Source organism: Alligator sinensis, unplaced genomic scaffold (genome assembly GCF_000455745.1).
Source record: "Alligator sinensis unplaced genomic scaffold, ASM45574v1 scaffold584_1, whole genome shotgun sequence".
Classification (NCBI taxonomy): domain Eukaryota; kingdom Metazoa; phylum Chordata; order Crocodylia; family Alligatoridae; genus Alligator; species Alligator sinensis.
In genome coordinates this window covers 882,565-901,878 of record NW_005842419.1, presented here as the reverse complement: position 1 = coordinate 901,878, position 19,314 = coordinate 882,565, and the positions used below count along the sequence as shown (strand labels likewise).

Here is a 19,314-nt window from a genome sequence, read left to right as displayed (position 1 = left end):
AACATAGTAATGCAATTTACATGGTGTTTGGATGAATGGATTTAGATAATAATTGGGCTAATGAGTTTTATGTTTCTCTTGATCTTTTCTAACCCCTGTAGATATCTGTCTGATATTATTAGCAATTACTTGCTTTAATGATTTTGCATTGGTAGCAGCAATGCATCCTACTAGAGCTTTCACTGTTAACAGTGTTATGTTTTAACATAGATAATACAGAGTGGATGAGGCTGCAGGAGAGCTCAGTTGATTCTTCACTCTGCCACAGACTTCCTGTGTGACATTAGGCAAGTTAGTTAATCTCTCTGGGTCAGAGATCATGGAAAAATTGGGCTGAAAGGGACCTCTAATCCAGGCCCCTGCTCAAGGCAGGATCATCCCTGACTAAACCATCCCAACCCACTGTCTGTCTAAGTTGCTTTTGAAAATTTCCGGGGATGGGGATTCCCAACCTTCTCTAGGTAGCCTGTGCCAGTGCTTGACCACCCTTATAGTCGGAAAGTTCTTAGTAATCTCCAACCTAAATTTGCTCTTCTGAAATTTGAGGCCATTGCTCCTAGTCCTGTCCCCTACAGGCATAGAGAAAAGACCATCTCCTTTTTATAATTCTACTTTATCAAATCCTCCTCCATCTTCTCTTCTCCAGACTAAATAACCATACTTTGATCCTTTCCTCATAAGTAATGCTTCTCAGGCCTCTAATAATTTTTGTTACTTTTTGTGGGGCTCTTTCTAATCTGTCCACATTCTTCTTGAAGTGTGGCGCCTAGAACTGGACACAGCGCTCCAGGGCAGTGCCAGAGTATGGAAAAATCACTTCCTTTGATTTTCAAGAGACCTGCTAATACAACCCAGTTTGTTGTTGACTTTTTTGCACCACGTTCACACTATTGGGTCATATTCAGTTTATGGTCCAGTGTAATGCAAGGTTCTTCTCTGCAGTATTGTAATGTAGCCAATCATTCCCATCTGTATTTGTACATGCAATTATTGTGCCCCAAGTGCAGGACTTTGCACTTGTCCTTGTTGAAGTTTATCTGGGAAAGGGAGAGCAGGGTACAAAACGCACCACTGTAACCAGGACTTGAACCCAGGGTGCAGGAATGAGACCACTGAATACATGCCACTGGACTGCCAAGTAGCTATTTGTAAGCTGGAGATAATGATATTCTCTCTAGCCATGGACAGATACACCTTTAAAGTACTCCAAACTGAAGTGGAATATGGAATGCTTCAGATCATGGACAGATGATGAGCCCCCTGACAGGAATGGTTCAAAATCAGTGCAGTAGCATTCAGCAACATGCTTTCCAGACAGGGGGCATGACAGAGGGCTGCTTGGTCATGTGGCTCCATTTCTCTCTCCCCCACCCCTGATCCCATGTAGTGGGGCGGGGGTGCTGAGTGAGGTGGACAGCTGAGTGCTCTCCTGTGCACTTGGCCTTTGGACTCCTGGTTCTGTAGTCTGAGAGCCATGCAAGGAATTATTCTCTCCCATCCTGGAGTTGGACAGAATGATTCCTTGCATGGGTATTGGGCTCTGGAGATTGCCGAGAATGGCCGACCACCCACCCCTTCTCCCTTAGGACTGGGACACCCCACACTCCCCCGGTAGAACCAGGAGACTGGAAGCAGGGAGACGTGCAGGGATTCCTGCATGTTCTTTGTTTACCTTCTGTGGGGCCTGCTGGAGAGTGTGCATTGGCTCTCCACCTTCAGCCCTCTCCCATCCCCACCCCAGGAGGAAAGCTGAAGGACCAAGAAACCCCCTGTCACGCTCCACTGGAGCGTAATGAAGTGCTCTCAAAGTGCTCCAGAAGGAAGTGCTTCATAGATGTTTCTCATTTTCTGTGGATCATTTTCTTTAAGCGTTTCAGGCATTTTTGAAGTGGTGCTCTGGCTATGACTGTTGTTTGGAGCTCTTCAAAGGTATCTGGAGTACTCCAAATGTTACGTCTGTACAGGGTTCTGTCTGCCACGTGGTTAAGTAGCAGTCTCTTTAGAGCAAGGACTGTCCCTCATTGTTTGTACAGTCTCATGTGCAACTGGATGCAAAAATAAAACTTCCCATGTTAGTCAGGGAAGGTGGTATTTTATTTTTTCTGCTGCAGTTTTCAGCAGAAATGAATCTCATAAGCCTGCTGAATGTGTTTCTTGGATAAAGTTCCTAGCAATATTGTCACTGTTTGGAGGTTAATAGGTAGGCATTGTCTTTAGAGCTGCACTTTTTACTGTCCTTTGTACAGTTTCAGAGTATTCTTCAATGTTTACTTCCAAAATCTTTCAATAGTATACTGTGAGAAGAGGCTATTTGAGATGCCAGGATAATGGTGTGCAGCTGGGCCAGGGGTTAGCTTGTTGGTCTGTGCCTTGAGACCTGGTTTCAATTCCCTGCCCTGCTACAGATTTCCTGTGGGCCTTGGACAAGGTATTAAGTCTCCCTCTTTCAGTTTACAACTGTAAAATGGACATCATATTATATCTCTTCCTGTGTGTGGTGTGAAGATAAAGTATGGTCACAGAACTGAAATGTATAGCATAGTAGAGTCAGATGCAATGATAAAAGGGTTCTTTGAAGTACCATAGATATCCAGAGTGCAGTGTTTCATGCTCCAGCTGTCTAATACTATTTTAGATCCTCCAGTTGAACTTATTTGTGCTAGGACATCCTAGAGTTGCTGGTGCAAATGAGCAGTTCAAAGAGACTTGGGTGCAGAGTAATGGCTTACTGAATTAAATTAATCCCAGAAAGGGCCCAAAGATCTTGCTGTCCATTCACTGGTTGGTGCGAGTCTGCTCTAAGCCATAGATGGAGTGGTTGTGATTTGCAGAGTTACTGGCCCATCTGTGAGGACTGAATGTGGGGCCAAATCACTGGTTATTAACCTTTTAAGACTCCAGGCACGTCTCAATAAGTTTTGGGAATTAGTGGCACCCCAATCAAAGACTAGTTCATTTCTTGCAGTGCTTACTTGTGCATGCCCTGTGGTACCCCAACAGGATCTCATGGAGTGGCAGGGTGGGTAGGGCATCCCTGAGAGCATGGCAGTGGGTGGCACACAGTGCTTGTCAGGGGCTGTTGGCAGGGCAGATTGAGGACCTTGGGAGTGGTTCATTAGACTCCTAAAGGAGACAGTTGCTCCTGCAGGAGGCAAAGGAGTATGACAGTGGTCACTAATGCAGAGGCTGATGCCAGCTGAGGGTGGCACAAGTGGGCTCCTTGTATGCCCCACTCCTTTCACAGTTTGCCTCCTTCCTGACCCCAGTCTGTCTCTGAGGTGATGAACATAGTCCCGGTGCTGCATTTGGTCCTCTGAGGACTTGAATGCCAGCTCCCAGAGCCACTGTTCCTTGCAGTCCCTCCCACTAGTTTCAGGAGGAGAGGAGGAAGGAGATGGGCTGAAAAAGTGCAGCTTTGTGCATGGCAGACTGCTCAGGACACAGGGATGGTCAGCACCAGGGGCTGTGGTTCTCAGTTCACCTCATTCCTCAGCTGCTCCCATGCTCCTGATGCTGGTAGGAGGGGCCATGGGGAGTGTTGCGGGGCAGATACAGGGTGCCTAGCATCTGGAGGAGCCAGCACTTGTCTCCTCTCATGGGGGATGGAATCACATCACCCCTCAAAGAGTATTGATGCACCCTGGTTGAGAATCACTGGTCCAGAGGCATGAACTTCAATTGTCTGAGCCTGTCTGTTAGCCAAGGCTGCCACAGATTCACCAACCTCTGTCTATGTGTCTTAGTCACTGTAGTGGAGTGAGGCACGAGATGCCACTTAGAATGGCATCAGTTATAGCAGGCTGAATTTGACCTCCCTGGTGTGTAGGTGCCTGCACTCTAGAAACTGCTTCCATAACTGACACTAATGACCTTACTGGTAGGCTTAACACAGAAGAAATAAGCTGGTGGTGACTGGTGAACCCAAGTGCAGAAGGAGACGGTCCATGAAGGCCAGAATCAAGATGTCTGGTTGGGGCAGGGAGAAAGAAGCTTAGATTGCAGTTACCTGTTTGGTGAACAGAAGATCTCAAACCTTTAGAGCAGACAACATGGCTCATTGCAAGGGTGGGGATGGAAAGGGAAGCATCCCACTTTCATTGACTTTCAAAGGGATGTATGCACCTCATTTTGTTAGTGAGTCTGCAGAGCACAGTGCTGAAAGTGCTGTGAATGAGTAGCTGTGTAGCCAAGCCAACGCAGCGCTTGACACTGATTCTTAGCAGAGCTTATTAGACTGGGCAGGGCTCTGCTGTAACGGTCTCCATTGCTTCCCATGCCTGGGCCCCATTGCTTGGAGCTAGCTCAGGTACTTCTGCAAAGCACTGTTTTATGCCGTGTAGACACTCTCTTAGGCACCTTGGAAAATCCCAGCCTAGATTTTCTGGCGGTTTTAAAAAAGGGAAAGCAAGTCCAGTTTCTGTCTGTAGAATCAGAAGAAATAAAAACACCAAGAGGAGTTGGTAAACAAAACACAAAGCAAGGAAAACAAAGAATTAAAGAAAGAAAAGCTGGGAAAAAAGAATGTAGTAGTTCCTCTAAAATATGTGAATGCATTTTATAGAGAGGCTCAGAGCGCCTTGTGGTCACTAGGAACAGGATGGAAGGGCACAACTGAATGGGAAGGAGGAGTCCCAGTGAGGAGACCACTTATGGCTTGAGGCATGATCCTTAGCCACTAGGCTTATGGGGGCTGCTGCTCAGAACAGTTCTACTTAGTTTTCCATTCCCAATCATTTTCCTTTACCATTTATTTCCAGACATGTTTTAAACCAACTCCAGCTGTGGATGTTTTCTTTAGTGAATGAACATTGCAGCAGTGCGTGTGGATTCTCTGAGCCTGTGCATGCACACCCACGCTGAGCAACAGTTAACTCAAGTGTCAGCAACACCAGGATCTGTCATGGGGAAGAAGGCATTATTTATACAATGCTGAGTTACAGTCACCCCCTAGTGCATGTGTGTCACTGATCCCTCTTGATGCCCAGACCGCAGGGGATATGAGCCTGTTACAGCCCCAGCCGGAAAGTCTTTGCTGCTTAACTTAAGCTGTAGCAGATCACAATTTCAGCTCGTGAGGACCCCAGTTCCATTCCTACTGTGTTAGCTTTGATGGTGGCCTTTACACCACTGCAAAAAATGCTTCAAGCTAAAAGACTTGAACAGCTTCTGCAGCCCTTGTATCTGCTCTTCATGGCATGGGGAAGGAGGTGAAGCTATGTAGAGTGTCTTTTTCCAACCTTGTGCAGGTCATCCCAGGAGCTGCATAGAGCTAAACACTGATAAGCTAGGCATGGATCCCAGTGCATGCTCCTGCATCCATGCTGCTCCTCGGTGCACGCAGGGACACCAGATTTGGGTGGTCCTGTTTTGCTGGACCCCTTCTCCACCCACTGCAAAAGAGAGCTGTTTTGGGGCTATTGCATTTCACTTTTGCATGGGAATAACTATGAGTTTTTACAACCATGTGACCAGCTGACTGAAGAAGGCTAATCCAGCTCTTTTGCTTCATGAAAAGAAAGGCTGTCTCAAATCCAAACAGCTTGCAGAGGCTCAGTCACGTTCCAGACATCTTGAGGTGGGTGGGACGGGTTCCCTTTTGACCACTTATTTTTCTTAGTTCGTTTAGTACTGTACGTGTACATCAGGCTACAGATGTTTCTGTTGCCACCCAGGTGGTAGGGGTTATAATAATACTGTCTGCAACCCTCAGACTCAGCGACTGTTGGCTGCGGAAGTACTGCCTTAGAAAGGATGCTCTTAAAAGCAAGCAAAGCCATTAGCTTTTACTTAGCTTGGCCAAACTTTACAGCCTTATTTTACGGGCAGAAACAATGGCTCGTCTGCTTACAGACTGATCTGATCTGTCTCCCTAGAGATAGGGTGTGCACTGCTGGCAGGACACACAAGACAGCATATCTCCTAAGTCTCACTGCCAATTCCTGGTGCTCTGAGTGCTAAAGAAGACCAATAACTTGTATTGTATGGAGACAGATAAATGTATATATTATGACCTTGGAGTCCTGCCAACGGGAGCATAGAAAACAGATGTTAGAATCGTGACCTTGTGAATAAACAGTAGGCCCTCCTTGCCAGCCCCCTGACTTTAGCTTCCTTCTCACACTCGAGGCCTTCAGCAATCTGGCTCTCTGCCTGTTACAGAGGCCCCAGCGCCATAGCTAGCAAACTGTGCAAGAAGCAATTCCCAGCTGAGGCAAGTTTAGCATAGTTTTTACTGGTTCAGCTAAAAGGCAGCAGTAGTCCATTTTATGGCTTATCTAGAAGAACTGTTGAGTCAGGTCTTCTGCTGCATCCCAAACCAGGACACGCTAGAGCAGTGTTTCTCAAACAGTAGGACTCAAAAGTCATAGGCAACGTGTAGGAAAGGGGGGAGGTGGGCACATGCCCCCCTGAGATTGGCCACTGCTGGCATCTACAGGCAGTCCCCGCTCGCCACCTCCGCCCCCTCCCCTCCCCTCCCCCCCATTGCCGACACCACTGCCGGCTGCTGCGGGCAGTCCCCACTTGCCGCCATGGTGCCCCCCCAGTCTCGGGAGGCACCAGTCGTTCATGTCAAAGGTCATGTAGGTGGGACTTCAACTCATTGCCTGATTGAAAAAATCAGTTGTTTGCACTTCAAATAAATGAATCAGCAGATACCCCGAACAGTGCAATTTTGTGGGATTTTATTTTTATCATGGTGGGCCCAGGGTTTTTTAACAAAATGGTTGGTGGGACATAAGATGCAAAGGGTGGAGAACCTCTGCTCTAGAGAAACTGGTAAAGGCTCCTTGATTCCCCTCCGCCCCCATCCTCAGTGCAGGCTAGAGGCGTCTGGTGGCTGCTCTGATTTGCCAAATAGGGATCTTACTGCAGTTAGAGGTGCGCAGAAGTGCAGAATGTGGTGTATAGACCTGGTCAAATCCTATGCCTTCCACCTCTGACATGTTTCTGCCCACTCTACACTGAGGGCTACCTCAGACGCATTCCCTGTTGCTGAGCTCACATCCTCAGCTTGCATCTCCAGAGATTGAGTTGGTTGGTCTATCAACTCAGACCTCCTCAAAGGATATTGTTTCTGGGAAGGACAGCTATTGGGAGGAGTAATCTTTTCCTTTACCCGAGTGCATCAATCTTGTCTTGTATTGATGATGGTTTTGACTGGAACATTAGCTTAGACCTGGTTGGGATGTACATATTGTTTTTCTGCTGCAGTGAAAGATTTGGGGGGGGCGGGGGTTGGTCTAAATGTGAGGGTGTTTAGAAAATGAAACATTTCCTAGGTGTGCTGCAAAAAATATTGTAAGGTGTTGGCTTTTCAGCAAACTTCCATTTCCCTAATTTTTAGCTTCAGTCTAAGAAAATGTGCATGCAGTTTCATTTTCTCATCAAACCCATTTAATCGAAAAATCAGTTTCAACTACCTGTTTTGACCAGTGCTACGAGCCTGCATCTGGAATAGCATAAACGAATGTCCAGATTGCATCTGTCCCTTGTGAGATGAGCAGCATCTTTTCTAGCCTTTGAATTCACATTTTTTCAGCAAATGGTATAGATGCCAGAGAAATGACATTATTCCGTGACTGTCGTTTGCAGGAATGTCCTGTATCCGTGGGTGAAGGACTTAAGTTCAATTAGATATGACAGTGTCATTCTCTTTCAGGATTCTTCTATCTGCCGGGTTACAATGCTCTTCTTTCTATAGCTTCTGAAACATGTGGTGTATAGACCTGCAATGAGATGGAACCTTCTGCTGGAGTGGATAGTTCGTCAAGTTTTTGAGTTGAGACTGAAGTCAGGATTTTTTTGAACTGGATCAAATAAGAAAATTGTTTACATCATCTTCATAACTCTTAGTTATCCCATTAGGGCTTCTATTAAAGTGAGTTAGTAGTCTTCTGCATGTAATCAGGACTCAGGGACTGGGGAAAGGTCTTTATGCACCAAAAAGTGCACAAATGGGCCTACTGGGATTTTCAGAAATGGCTAGGGGTTTCATACACTGCATTGAAAGCCATTCACATGCAGTTTTGGCCTTGAGCATCCAAAACTTCACAAACCCAGCTGCTATTACAAAACTTCATTATCTAATAGCAAAACTGGAAGAGAACTGTTATTCTCATGTGGGGCACGTCTAAACTGGAACTGTAAAATAAAATGCTGTGATCTTACTGATCTGACCAAAGGGGTTTTATTCATGATCCATTTCTATTTCCCCTGATTTAACTATGAAACCAGAAGCAAGCTCATCATTTTGGCCGAATTTGGGGGTTTGTTTGAATCAAAGCTTGATGTAAAACTCAAATGGGCCCAATCCTGAGTTGTAGTCCCTAGAGCAATGCTGATCTACAGCAGCAGAAGGTCTAGAGCAGGGGTGGGTAAAACAGCAGATCCGGCTGGCGACCAGACTCGATTTCCCAACAGCCCCTGCTTGCGCTGCTGTGACTGGTCTCCATGGAGACCCCAGGAGTGGCAGGTCCCTGATGGCCCCGCACTCCCAGGATCTCCACGTTGGCCAGCCCGAGTGGCTCTGGCAGGGCGCGCGGCTGGGCAGGGAGCTGCTCTGGGGCCAGGATCTTGTGGCGGTGACAACATGGGCTGGAGCCAGGGCAGAGCTGTGATCCACTGCCTGCGTGCCCCAGCCCACTGAACCTGCGCTCATCGCAGGGCCGTGTGGGCAGCAGATTGCGGCTTGGCTCTGGAGACCGGCTGGAGCGGTGCAGGCAGGAGCTCCTGGGAAATGAAGTCTGCCACAGGCCCAATTCGGCCCGTGGGCCAGACTTTGCCTACCCCTGGTCTAGAGTGTCTGTGTCCTCTCAGGGAGCTCTTGACTCAAACAGTTGGCATCAGTGTGATTGAGAGGAGACTCCTTCACAGAGGGCGATAAAAACATGCTTGTGCATGCGTGCTCGCTCAGCTATATGTACTTTCTTATTATTATCAGAGCCCCATTGTGTCAGTTTACTTGCGCTGCATAGTATCTGACTATTTGCGTAATCCTACTACACTGCACAAAGTAAGGAACTCCTCAGTGTCAGAAAAAACAGCACAACAGCAGCATAATTAAAATCATATAGGAGATATATACCAATCAGCCTGACCTCAATCCCTGTTAAGATTCTTGAGAAAATTATCAAGGAGACCCTTCTGGACAAGCTGGCTGAGGGCAACATCCTGAGGGATAGCTAGCACGGGTTTGTCGTAGGTAGGTCTTGCCTGACCAATCTCATCTCCTTCTATGACCAAGTGACGTATCACCTGGACAAGGGAGAAGAGATTGATGTCATATACCTGGACTTTAAAAAAGCTTTTGATCTGGTATCCCATGACCTCCTCACGGAAAAATTGGCCAACTGTGGCCTTGGCTACACCACAGTCCAATGGCTGGGAAATTGGCTCCGAGGTTGGACCCAGAGAGTAGTGGTTGATGGCAACAAATCATTATGGCGCTCCATGACCAGTGGCGTCCCTCAAGGCTCTGTCCTTGGACTGGTTCTCTTCAACATCTTTATCAACGATGTGGACATTGGTGTCAGAAACACACTGGCTAAGTTCGCCGATGCCACTAAACTTCGGGGCATAGTGTCCACACCATAGGACAGGCTAGTGATCCAGGCTGACTTGGATAAGTTTAGTAAATGGGCAGACACAAACCTGATGACATTAAATACTGCTAAATATAAGGTACTCCACCTCAGGGAAAAAAACCCTCGCAGCATATTTATAGGCTAGGTAGTGCTATGCTTGCTAGCACCACTGCTGAAAGAGACTTGGGGGTCATGACTGACCACAAGATGAACATGAGCCACCAATGCGATGTCGCAGCTGGTAAAGCAAACAAAACCCTGGCTTGCATCTACAGATGCTTCTCAAGTAAATCTCAGGATGTCATCCTCCCACTGTACTCGGCCTTGGTGAGGCCACAGCTGGAGTACTGCATCCAATTCTAGGCTCTGTAATTCAAGAAGGATGCTGAGAAGCTTGAGAGAGTCCAGAGGAGAACTACACACATGATCAGAGGGCAAGAGAATAGGCCTTATGAAGAGAGACTGAGAGCCATGGGACTCTTCAGCCTGGAAAAGTGCAGGCTCAGGGGGGACCAGGTGGCAGTCTATAAGTACATCAGGAGTGTGCATCAGGATCTGGGAGAACATCTGTTCACCAGAGCGCCCCGAGGAAAAACAAGGACCAACAGTCATAAACTCCTCCAAGACCATTTTAGCCTGGACATAAGAAAACATTTCTTTACTGCGGCCTCGGGACCACCATAATCCACTGGCTGGGGAATTGGCTCTATGGTCAGACCCAGAGGGTGGTGCTTGAAGGAAGTTAATTGTCATGGTGCCCTGTGACCAGTGGGGTCCCTCAAGGCACTGTCCTTGGACCTATATTGTTCAACATCTTCATTAATGATGTGGACATTGGTGTCAGAAGCAGACTGGCCAAGTTCGCCGACGACACCAAACTCTGGAATAAAGCATCCACACCTGAGGACCGGAGGGTGATCCAGGCTGACCTTGATGGGCGGATGAGAACCTGATGGTGTTTAAACACCGAAAAATGCAAGGTTCTCCACCTTGGGAGGAAAAGCCTGCAGCATGCTTATAGGCTCAGCAGTGCTACGCTGGCTAGTACTACGGAAGAAACTTGGGAGTCATGATTGACCACAAAATGAACATGAGCCTTCAATGTGATGCCGCAGCTAGTAAAGTGAGCAAAATGCTGGCTTGCATCCATAGATGCTTCTAAAGCAAATCCCAAGACATCATTCTCCCACTGTACTCGGCCTTGGTGAGGCTGCAGCTGGAGTACTGCGTCCAGTTTTGGACTCCACAATTCAAAAAGGATGTGGAGAAGCTTGAGAGAGTCCAGAGAAGAGCCACGCGCATGATCAGAGGTCAGGAAAACAGACCTTACAATGACAGGCTGAGAGCTATGGGACTCTTTAGCCTGGAAAAGCTCAGGCTCAGGGGTGATCTGATGGCCACCTATAAGTTTACAAGGGGTGTTCACCAAGATCTGGGGGAACATCTGTTCACCAGACCACCCCAAGGGATGACAGGTTTGAATGGTTATAAACTTCTGCAAGACTGTTTCAAGCTGGACATAAGGAAGAATTTCTTTACTGTCTGAGCCCCCAAGGTCTGGAATAGTTTGCCATTGGAGGTGGTTCAAGCACCTACATTGAACGCCTTGAAGAGAAATTTGGATGCTTATCTTGCTGGGATCCTTTGGCCCCAGCTGACTTCCTGCGCCTTGGGCAGGGGGCTGGACTCGATGATCTTCCAAGGTCCCTTCCAGCCCTAACGTCTATGAAATCTATGAATACTGTCTGAGCCCCTAAAACCTGGAATGGACTCCCTCCAGAAGTGGTGCAGGCACCTACTCCGGACTCATTCAGGAAACATTTGGATGCTTATCTTACTGGGATCCTTTGACCCTAGCTGACTTCCTGCCCTTTGGGCAGGGGGCTGGACTTGATGATCTTCGAGGTCCCTTCCAACTCTAATGTCTATTAGATCTATGAAGTCTATGAAATATAGAAAGTGTAATGAAAAGGTTGTTCCTGGCCTGTTTGTTAATGCAGGTACTCCTCACTTAATGTCGTCCTGGTTAATGTCGTTTTGTTATTACGTCACTGATCTATTAGAGAACATACTCATTTAAAGTCGCGCAGTGTTCAGTTATAACATTGTTTGGCCGCCACCTGCTAGTAGGTAACTACTGTGACATAATTGGATTCGCTTAACGTCATTTTGCTTAAAGTCACATTTTTCAAGAATATAACTACGATGTTAAGCAAGGAGTAGCTGTAATAACAAAACATTTTCCAGTGTTACTGATGTAGTCTAAAGGTCACTTAGTGCACAGGCAAATGGTTCCTCTCTTTACTCAGCACGGTGCCCTGAAAGTTCACAAGGCACTTGTTTGTACCAGCCCATGCCAATGAAAATAAGTGCTACTGCTTAGTGGACTCTGGCGAACAAGAGCTGCTGCAGAGGCTAGCTAATGTACCACGAGGAACAACATACCAAACCAGAAGGCAGGATGAACTGGAGTCAGCTACCATGGGAGGCATGCACACATAGAAAAAAAAAGATTCAGGAGGAAGTAGTTGAACTCTCAAAAATATGAATAATGTTGAGCAACCCCAGAACAGGCAGGACCCTCCATTAGCTTTACACTAGCTCAAGCACAACTGCAATATAGCTCAGATCCCCCTCAGCAGAAGTTGCTGAGCTCAGAGCAGTGCTGGCTTTCCATTCCTGCCTGATGAGTGAGGGGTCCAGTGTTTATTTTGAACACTGTTCCCTGTGTCTGAATCCACTGGGTGTTAAATTCTTCCAGATTTCTGGCTCTGTACCGTAACTCAGATGTGGCAAAAAACGGTTTTGCTGCAGAATAGGGAGGTCTCTGTGTGAGCCAGTCGGCTTACTGCACCCTGATGTTTCTTTGAACACAGCACATTCGAGAAGGGATTTGTTTAATTCTGTTCTGCTCAGAGACTCCATTTACTGTTACATTTATAAAGGGTAATGGAAGTTCAGGGCTGAAAAGAGGATGAAAAAGTCCCTAGAAAGAAAGTGTGCTTTTTTTTTTTTTTGAGGGAAAACCTCAAGGTGTTTGTGATGGTTTTTATTTTCTTTTGTAGCAGGAGACAGAAGCTTTGTTTAATTAATTTTGCAGGAGCCATTTCTAAAGACATGTATTTTACATTTTGAGACGAATCCTCAGCTGTTGTAGCCTCACTGCAGCTGACTTTTCCAGAAGAGAGGCTGCCCTGAAACAAATGGTCCAGATGCAGGGCCCAGACTTTGGGGTCTTGGATACAAATTTTGTGACTTGAACACGCCTCTTAAATATATTTGCATCTTTGAGAGAGAGAAAGAGAGAGTCTCTGCTCAAGATTTCCAAAAGTGACTCATGGTTTTGGAAGCCCAGCTTGAAACCCCTTAAAGCAAGAGTGTCTAGCTCATTCCAGACTCTGGGCCAGATCCAGATTACAGGGGCTCCTCCCAGGCTGGATCTGTAGGGCCAGCAGTGACTGTAGTGGGTCTGGGCCATGTGGCAGTGCAGGTCTGTGGTCAGGCAGTGACACAAGGCTGAGTTCAGGTGGCAGCCTGGGGCAGCAGTGCAGAGCCAGGGCAGGCAGTGGCATGGACCTTAGGCTGTGTGGTGGCATGGAGCTGGGGCCATGCATGACCACAGGACTTTGGCTGGGCAGCAGCATGGATCTGGGAAGGGTGCAGCAGCATAGAGGAGGGGGCATGTGGTGCAGGGCAGTGTCTGGGCAGTAGCAGAGGTGTGTGGCCACAGGCAGCTGTGTTTAGGCAGCAGCCCCAAGCTGATATCCATGTTCATTGGGGTCCAGGGACCCCACATTCTGCGGCAATCCATGCCCCACAACTTCCAGTAGGCCACTGGACTACCAGTGGTATAGATAAAACAGTTCCTTGGGCCAGATCTGGCCTATGGGTTGTATGTTTGACACCCCTGCCTTAAAGAAACTTGATATTCAGACTACTTGCTCTCTGAAAAATAGCCCCCGCCCTGCATTTTCATTTTTATGCACCTCTTTTCTGAATCACCCTGCTATTCTGTGTTGAGGATTAATTAACACAAGATATTAATCATAGTATAAATGGCAAAAGTGCACCTAATTTAAGGAAACTAAAATGGAAAAGTAGCCATAAAATCATTCTAAATATAACATAGAACATGTTTATGGCTGGCTTGTGTAGTGTCTTAAACTGAATGTGTAGCAGGTCTGGAGCCAAGGCTGACAATCAACTGATTGTCAGCCCCAGGCCCTGGGGCCAGTTCAAGATCCAGGTGTGGCCCTGGAGCTGGGGCCAGCAGCCAGCTGAGCATCAACCTGAGCCCCAGACAGCAGGCACCCAGCTGGTGCAGGAGGAACCCAGGATCATGGTTTTGGGCTTCCCCTGAACCAGAAAGTTTACAGAGTGTGATTTGGAGCTGATCCTCCATCCTGCAATCATTCAGGGTAGCAGGGGCTGTGGATTGGGAGTGAGGGGCAGGGATAAGGCACAGGCATATCACTGCACCCACTACAGTCATAAACCTCCTTCTCCCCCTTCCCTTTCCTCCCCCTCGCCCCACATAGGTGTCTTCCTTTTTGAAACTGGAAATATGGTAACTACACAAACCACATGCAGTGAAAGCACAGGACCAAAATTTCCTACTGGGATTTCCCAGTAACAAACCCCCCCCCCAAAAAACCAACAGAAAAAACTGGAACAAAAAACAGTGCAACACATGCACAACAAGCGTGTGCTGGCACACACTCAGGCCAGGCTGTCCAGAGCAATGCTCTGGCTGTTGGCCAGGCCTCCGGGCTGCCCGACTTGTACACCTGCTGCTTCAGGCCCTAGCTGAAAAACCAGGAGCAGCTGAGCAAGTGCAGTCTGCCGGCGACAGGACAATTTGTCCTGCAGCCAAGCACACGTGTAGGGGTGTGCGCTGCAGCGATGTGCAGACACACTTCTGCATGTCTAGATGCAGCCGTGGTGTACATGTTGTTTTGGGTTCTTTAATTGGCAAAGGCATAGGCCTTATTTATTTATTTATTTAGTTTGATCTATATATATTCAAGTTGCTGCCACCTAAAGGCCAAAAAATAAACCATCAGAGCACAAGCATGCAGGCACAGGCAGCCTCCTGGCAGGTAGAAAAGGCAGCTTTGCTGATTTAAACCTGGGCTTTTCCCGCTGCCTCTGAAAGGCAGGATGTGGTCAGTCAGGAGGCCAGGTGAAGGGTACAAATGTGACTTGCATTGCTTTCCCTTGGACATTGCATTCTTTTGTTTTCTGTCTTCCTCCCATATGATTCCTGTTTTGAGTCAGGATTGTTTTGTCATAAGCATGCAGCAGCACAGGGATTTAGAGCAAAAGCCAAAGAAGTGTTATATTTCCACAGGTAGAAACTTTCTCTGTACTTTCCCTTCAGTGCTGCTTCCTTCTGAAATTGTCTAGAATTTATTAGTGACCTGAGTCTTACTACCAGTTTAACACTGAAAAATGCAAGGTTCTCCACCTTGGGAGGAAAAACCTGCAGCATCCTTATAGGCTCGGCAGTGCTACGCTGGCTAGCACTATGGAAGAAAGAGACTTGAGGGTCATCATTGACCAGAAAATGAATATGAGCTTTCAATGCGATGCTGCAGCTAGTAAAGTGACCAAAACGCTGGCTTGCATCCATAGATGCTTCTAAAGCAAATCCTGGGATGTCATTCTCCCCTTGTACTTGGCCTTGATGAGGCTGCAGCTGGAGTACTGTGTCCAGTTTTGGGTCCCACAATTCAAAAAGGATGTGGAGAAGCTTGAGAGAGTGCAGAGAAGAGCCACGCACATGATCAGAGGTCAGGAAAACAGACCTTATGAGGAGAGGCTGAGAGCTATGGGGCTCTTTAGCCTGGAAAAGCACAGGCTCAGGGGGGATCTGGTGGCCACCTATAAGTTTATCAGGGGTGTTCACCAGGATCTGGGGGAGCATTTGTTCACCAGAGCGCCCCGAGCGATGACAAGGTCGAACAGTTATAAACTCCTGCAAGACCGTTTCAGGCTGGACATAAAGAAGAATTTCTTTACTGTCCAAGCCGCCAAGGTCTGGAATAGCCTGCCATCGGAGGTGGTTCAAGCACCTACATTGAACACCTTCAAGAGAAAACTGGATACTTATCTTGCTGGGATCCTATGACCCCAGCTGACTTCCTGCGCCTCAGGCAGGGGGCTGGACTCGATGATCTTCCGAGGTCCCTTCCAGCCCTAATGTCTATGAAATCTATGAATACCTGTCTCTGAGAGAAGTATCAGCTCATCTTTACAGTTAGGGAGCACTGAGGCATGGACTGTTCCCCAAGCTTATACAACAAATCTGTGTCAATGCTGAGATTGGCTCTCAACTGAGGACTTACCCTCTAGGCCAGTCTCCCTCCTTTATGATATTCTGAAGAGCCATGAGGATGTCCCAAGTTCCTTCAATCTACTCACCAGCCACACAAGCCAGCTCTGGGCCTTTAATGTCTGTAGTAGTTTAATGAAGTCTCTGCAGACTGCATTCTGCCATTATACAAATGTTTTAACTGTTTAAACTTTCAGTAAAAAGAAAATCTAGTGCTGGAAGGAAAAAACATCTTCAGTGAAAAATACCTTCCCTGTCTCTTGTTGGCAAGTTTGGTCACTGCTAAGAGCAAAGCTGAAAAATTCTACATAATACTATTTTCCTTGATAAATTCCATGTAGCCATCCAATTTTTCATGAGATTTGTGTGACTTCACTATGGAGGGCAGCATCACCAGGGAAACATTGGGATGATCTGTATCTGGGTGTGTAAAGCCCTGATTCAGCAAAGCATTTTGCACATCCTTGTGGCTCTGTATGTGTTGCAGTGTTTTGATGAGTAAGGAATGTTCTTAAAGTTCACCTCAGGATTAAATGATGCATATTGAGAGATATTACTCACTTACTTAAAAGTTAGGCATCTTTAAGGGCTTGACTTTGATGCATTGAACTCCAATCTCCCAGTTCTAATCCTCAAAGGGAATTTACAAAACCCCTTTCATAGATGAGCCTACGAACTTCACTTCATAACTCTACTGGCTACAAAAAATCATGGACTAAATATACATATTGGATTTATGGCACATTATAACCTGCCCAACATCTGATAACCCCAGGTAACCCGTCTGCATTTTACCATCTATCACCAGTTCAACATTCCCCCTTTCCCTCCCACCTGCCTCTCTCACTTGTCTCCCATCCCTTTGATCCTCACTGCTATACATTTGCATTTTCACAGACCTACATTTTGCATGTTGGCTTCTATTCTACCCTTGAGAGCACACAATTCAACAGCAGACTCTCCCTGTGCCTGAAGAAGGGTGTTTGTGCCTGAAAGCTTGTAAAGAACATAAATACTACTGTATTTAGTTGGTCTAATAAAAGATATCACATTTACCCAAAGAACCTTGTCTGCCTATGTCCTTAGACCAACATGGCTACAATCAATAACCCTTGAACTCCAAGTTAGTTTTGCTATTGACTGCAATGGGAACAGGATTAAGTGCTTAAGTATTTTATTGAATTTATCTCCAATAATCATAGCTTTGAATAGAGATGGGGTTGATCTAAAAACCTGGAAAGACACTCCCAAAATTGCAAGTTGTGGGTTTGGGCCAAGCTTTTGTTAGGGAGAAAGTACTTCATAATTTATATCCAAGAATATTCTGCATCCATCTCATGACATGCAGTTCCTATATTATTTTATGTTAAACCCATCAATGTTTTTGTGGCTATTGGCACTAAGTTACCCAGCTAGGGACAAAATAGCACTGGATGAGAAGAACTACAGTCAATTTATCAGTGTTGTCTTTTTGAGTAGTGAGAAAAACCTCAACTCCCTTAATCCCACTCACAGACAATTTTATCCTTAAAGTGGTGGTACAGGTTACTTTTAAACCATCATAAAGGCACTTAAAATGGGAGCACTCATCCATTAAAGGTGCTACATACCCTGTAAACATTTTAAAGTTATATCAATTCAAGTGAGGATTATCCGTTTTACCCAGGTCATTCCAGGGTATTATTAGTCTGCTCCAGGGAGATAAAATGCTCCATTTAATTCTTCCAGCATCTTGGGATGCACCATTCCAAGGCCTTCCCATTCCTTTGCTCCACGGGCAAACTTTCAACCCTCCTGAGCTTTACTGCCCAGTGGGTTGGTGCTGGCCTCAAACTAAGACCTGCTCCTCCCCTGAAGGAGTAGGAAATACATGCAACAAGCCTGCTGGGTCTCAGCCCTGCCCTGGTGCAAGTGATAACCTAACTATCCCCTAACTCAATCCCAGTTAAGTGAAACCATGAAAGATTTTGGTCCTTTATTTTTATTCTTTTTTCCCCACTCCTTTCTCTTTACTTCTCCCTGCTGCCTGCTCATTTCAAGCAGTTTTGTTTCCCAAGATTTTCCCCCTCCCACCTATGGCTCTGGCTGGCTCCTTCTAGTTGTGACGTTGAGGAAGCCACAGCACTGCCCCTGGAGGGAAGTCACAGCATGTTAAGCTACATGCCATCCTCCCCACTTCTCTTCCTGCCTTGGAGATTGGGATAGAGTCCTGGCTCCTATCCATGCCCCTACTCGCCAGGCTTTCCAGCCACAGTTGTATAGGTCTGAGATGGCACTAAAGCTTTAACCTGCGACTGCTCTGAAATCATTCCAACTTTTTGATGGCATAATATTCCACAGATAATATTTTACAGGTAACCTGTACTAGCACCCATAGCTAAGCTCTGACCCAGATTTAGAGAGAATGTCTTGTTGGAACAAAATGTTCACCTGGCCAACAATGACCTGAAACAGTGTATATTTGGGGATGAAATAGTAGTTAAACTTGAGTCTGACCCTTGGCCCACCAGCCTATACATTTCAATCACACATCAAAACCACACTCCCACATTTGGAATACAAAGGAAAGATTAGTTTTAGACCAGCTGTTAAAACAATATAGTTGAGAGTCTTTGAGGGTTCATTTTTGTACATTCTTCTTCCATTGCTGGTAGACATATATGTCTATTTATTGCTCACTACTTTACAGATGTATTCCCTAAAGTGCTGCTGTTTCCGTATTCTCTATTTGGGCCAGGTGGCTGCTAAAGAGATGAAAAATAAGGTCCTCAAGAGGTTACCTTAATTAACCTTCTCCTTCTTCGTGCAGGGCATTTAATGGATTCCTGAAGAGACACAAAATCAGCACAACACAGCAACCGCAGCTACTCTAGAGGTTTTATTTCCTAGGCACTTAAAATAACTTTCTCCTTCTTGTAGAGATTAGTTCTTTGATTGAAGCAATGAACCACATAGAAATGTATGGGGGAAAAAAGGGAGGGGACTGGAAAGAGATGTATGGGAAAATGAAAACACATGCAAGAATTTGTTGTAACTAAAACCACTTGAAAAAGCTCTTTGAGTAAGGAAGTGTGACGGTCCATATGAATAAACTGACTAGAATCCTTCAGCCTGAGAAAGAGATGTCTCACCACTGATATGGATGAAATGCAAAGAGCACTTACCTCTTCCTGACATATATTTGATTGCGTACACATGTATGGTTTGCCATTTTGCCGTTCTCCTTGCTCTGTGTTCTTGTTTGTCAAGGAAGAGCAATGGCCCCAAGAGAGCTCCATCTCAAGTTGTACTATGTTTCCTGGGAGCAGAGTTAGGAGATTATTTCTTTCTCCTGAGCAGATTAACTGTACAAAGTTGTTACAGCAGTTCTTGGGCCTAATTTGGCTACATACCAAA

General features: G+C 46.3%; 1 protein-coding gene across 2 annotated transcripts in view; it reads left to right on the top strand.

Moving 5' to 3' along the window:
- The window catches only part of LOC102372073 (Golgi apparatus membrane protein TVP23 homolog B), a 157,354-nt gene that overhangs the window by 85,726 nt on the left and 52,314 nt on the right, over positions 1–19,314 (top strand). Inside the window, exon 8 of one of the 2 annotated variants that reach the window (XM_025211657.1) lies at positions 18,728–18,769. The exons of the other annotated variant lie outside the window; for it this stretch is intronic. Coding sequence (XP_025067442.1) covers positions 18,728–18,747 — 20 coding nt within the window. The 3' untranslated portion in view covers positions 18,748–18,769. Of the gene's footprint in view, positions 1–18,727; positions 18,770–19,314 lie in introns of those variants that run through there. 2 annotated transcript variants of the gene reach the window in all.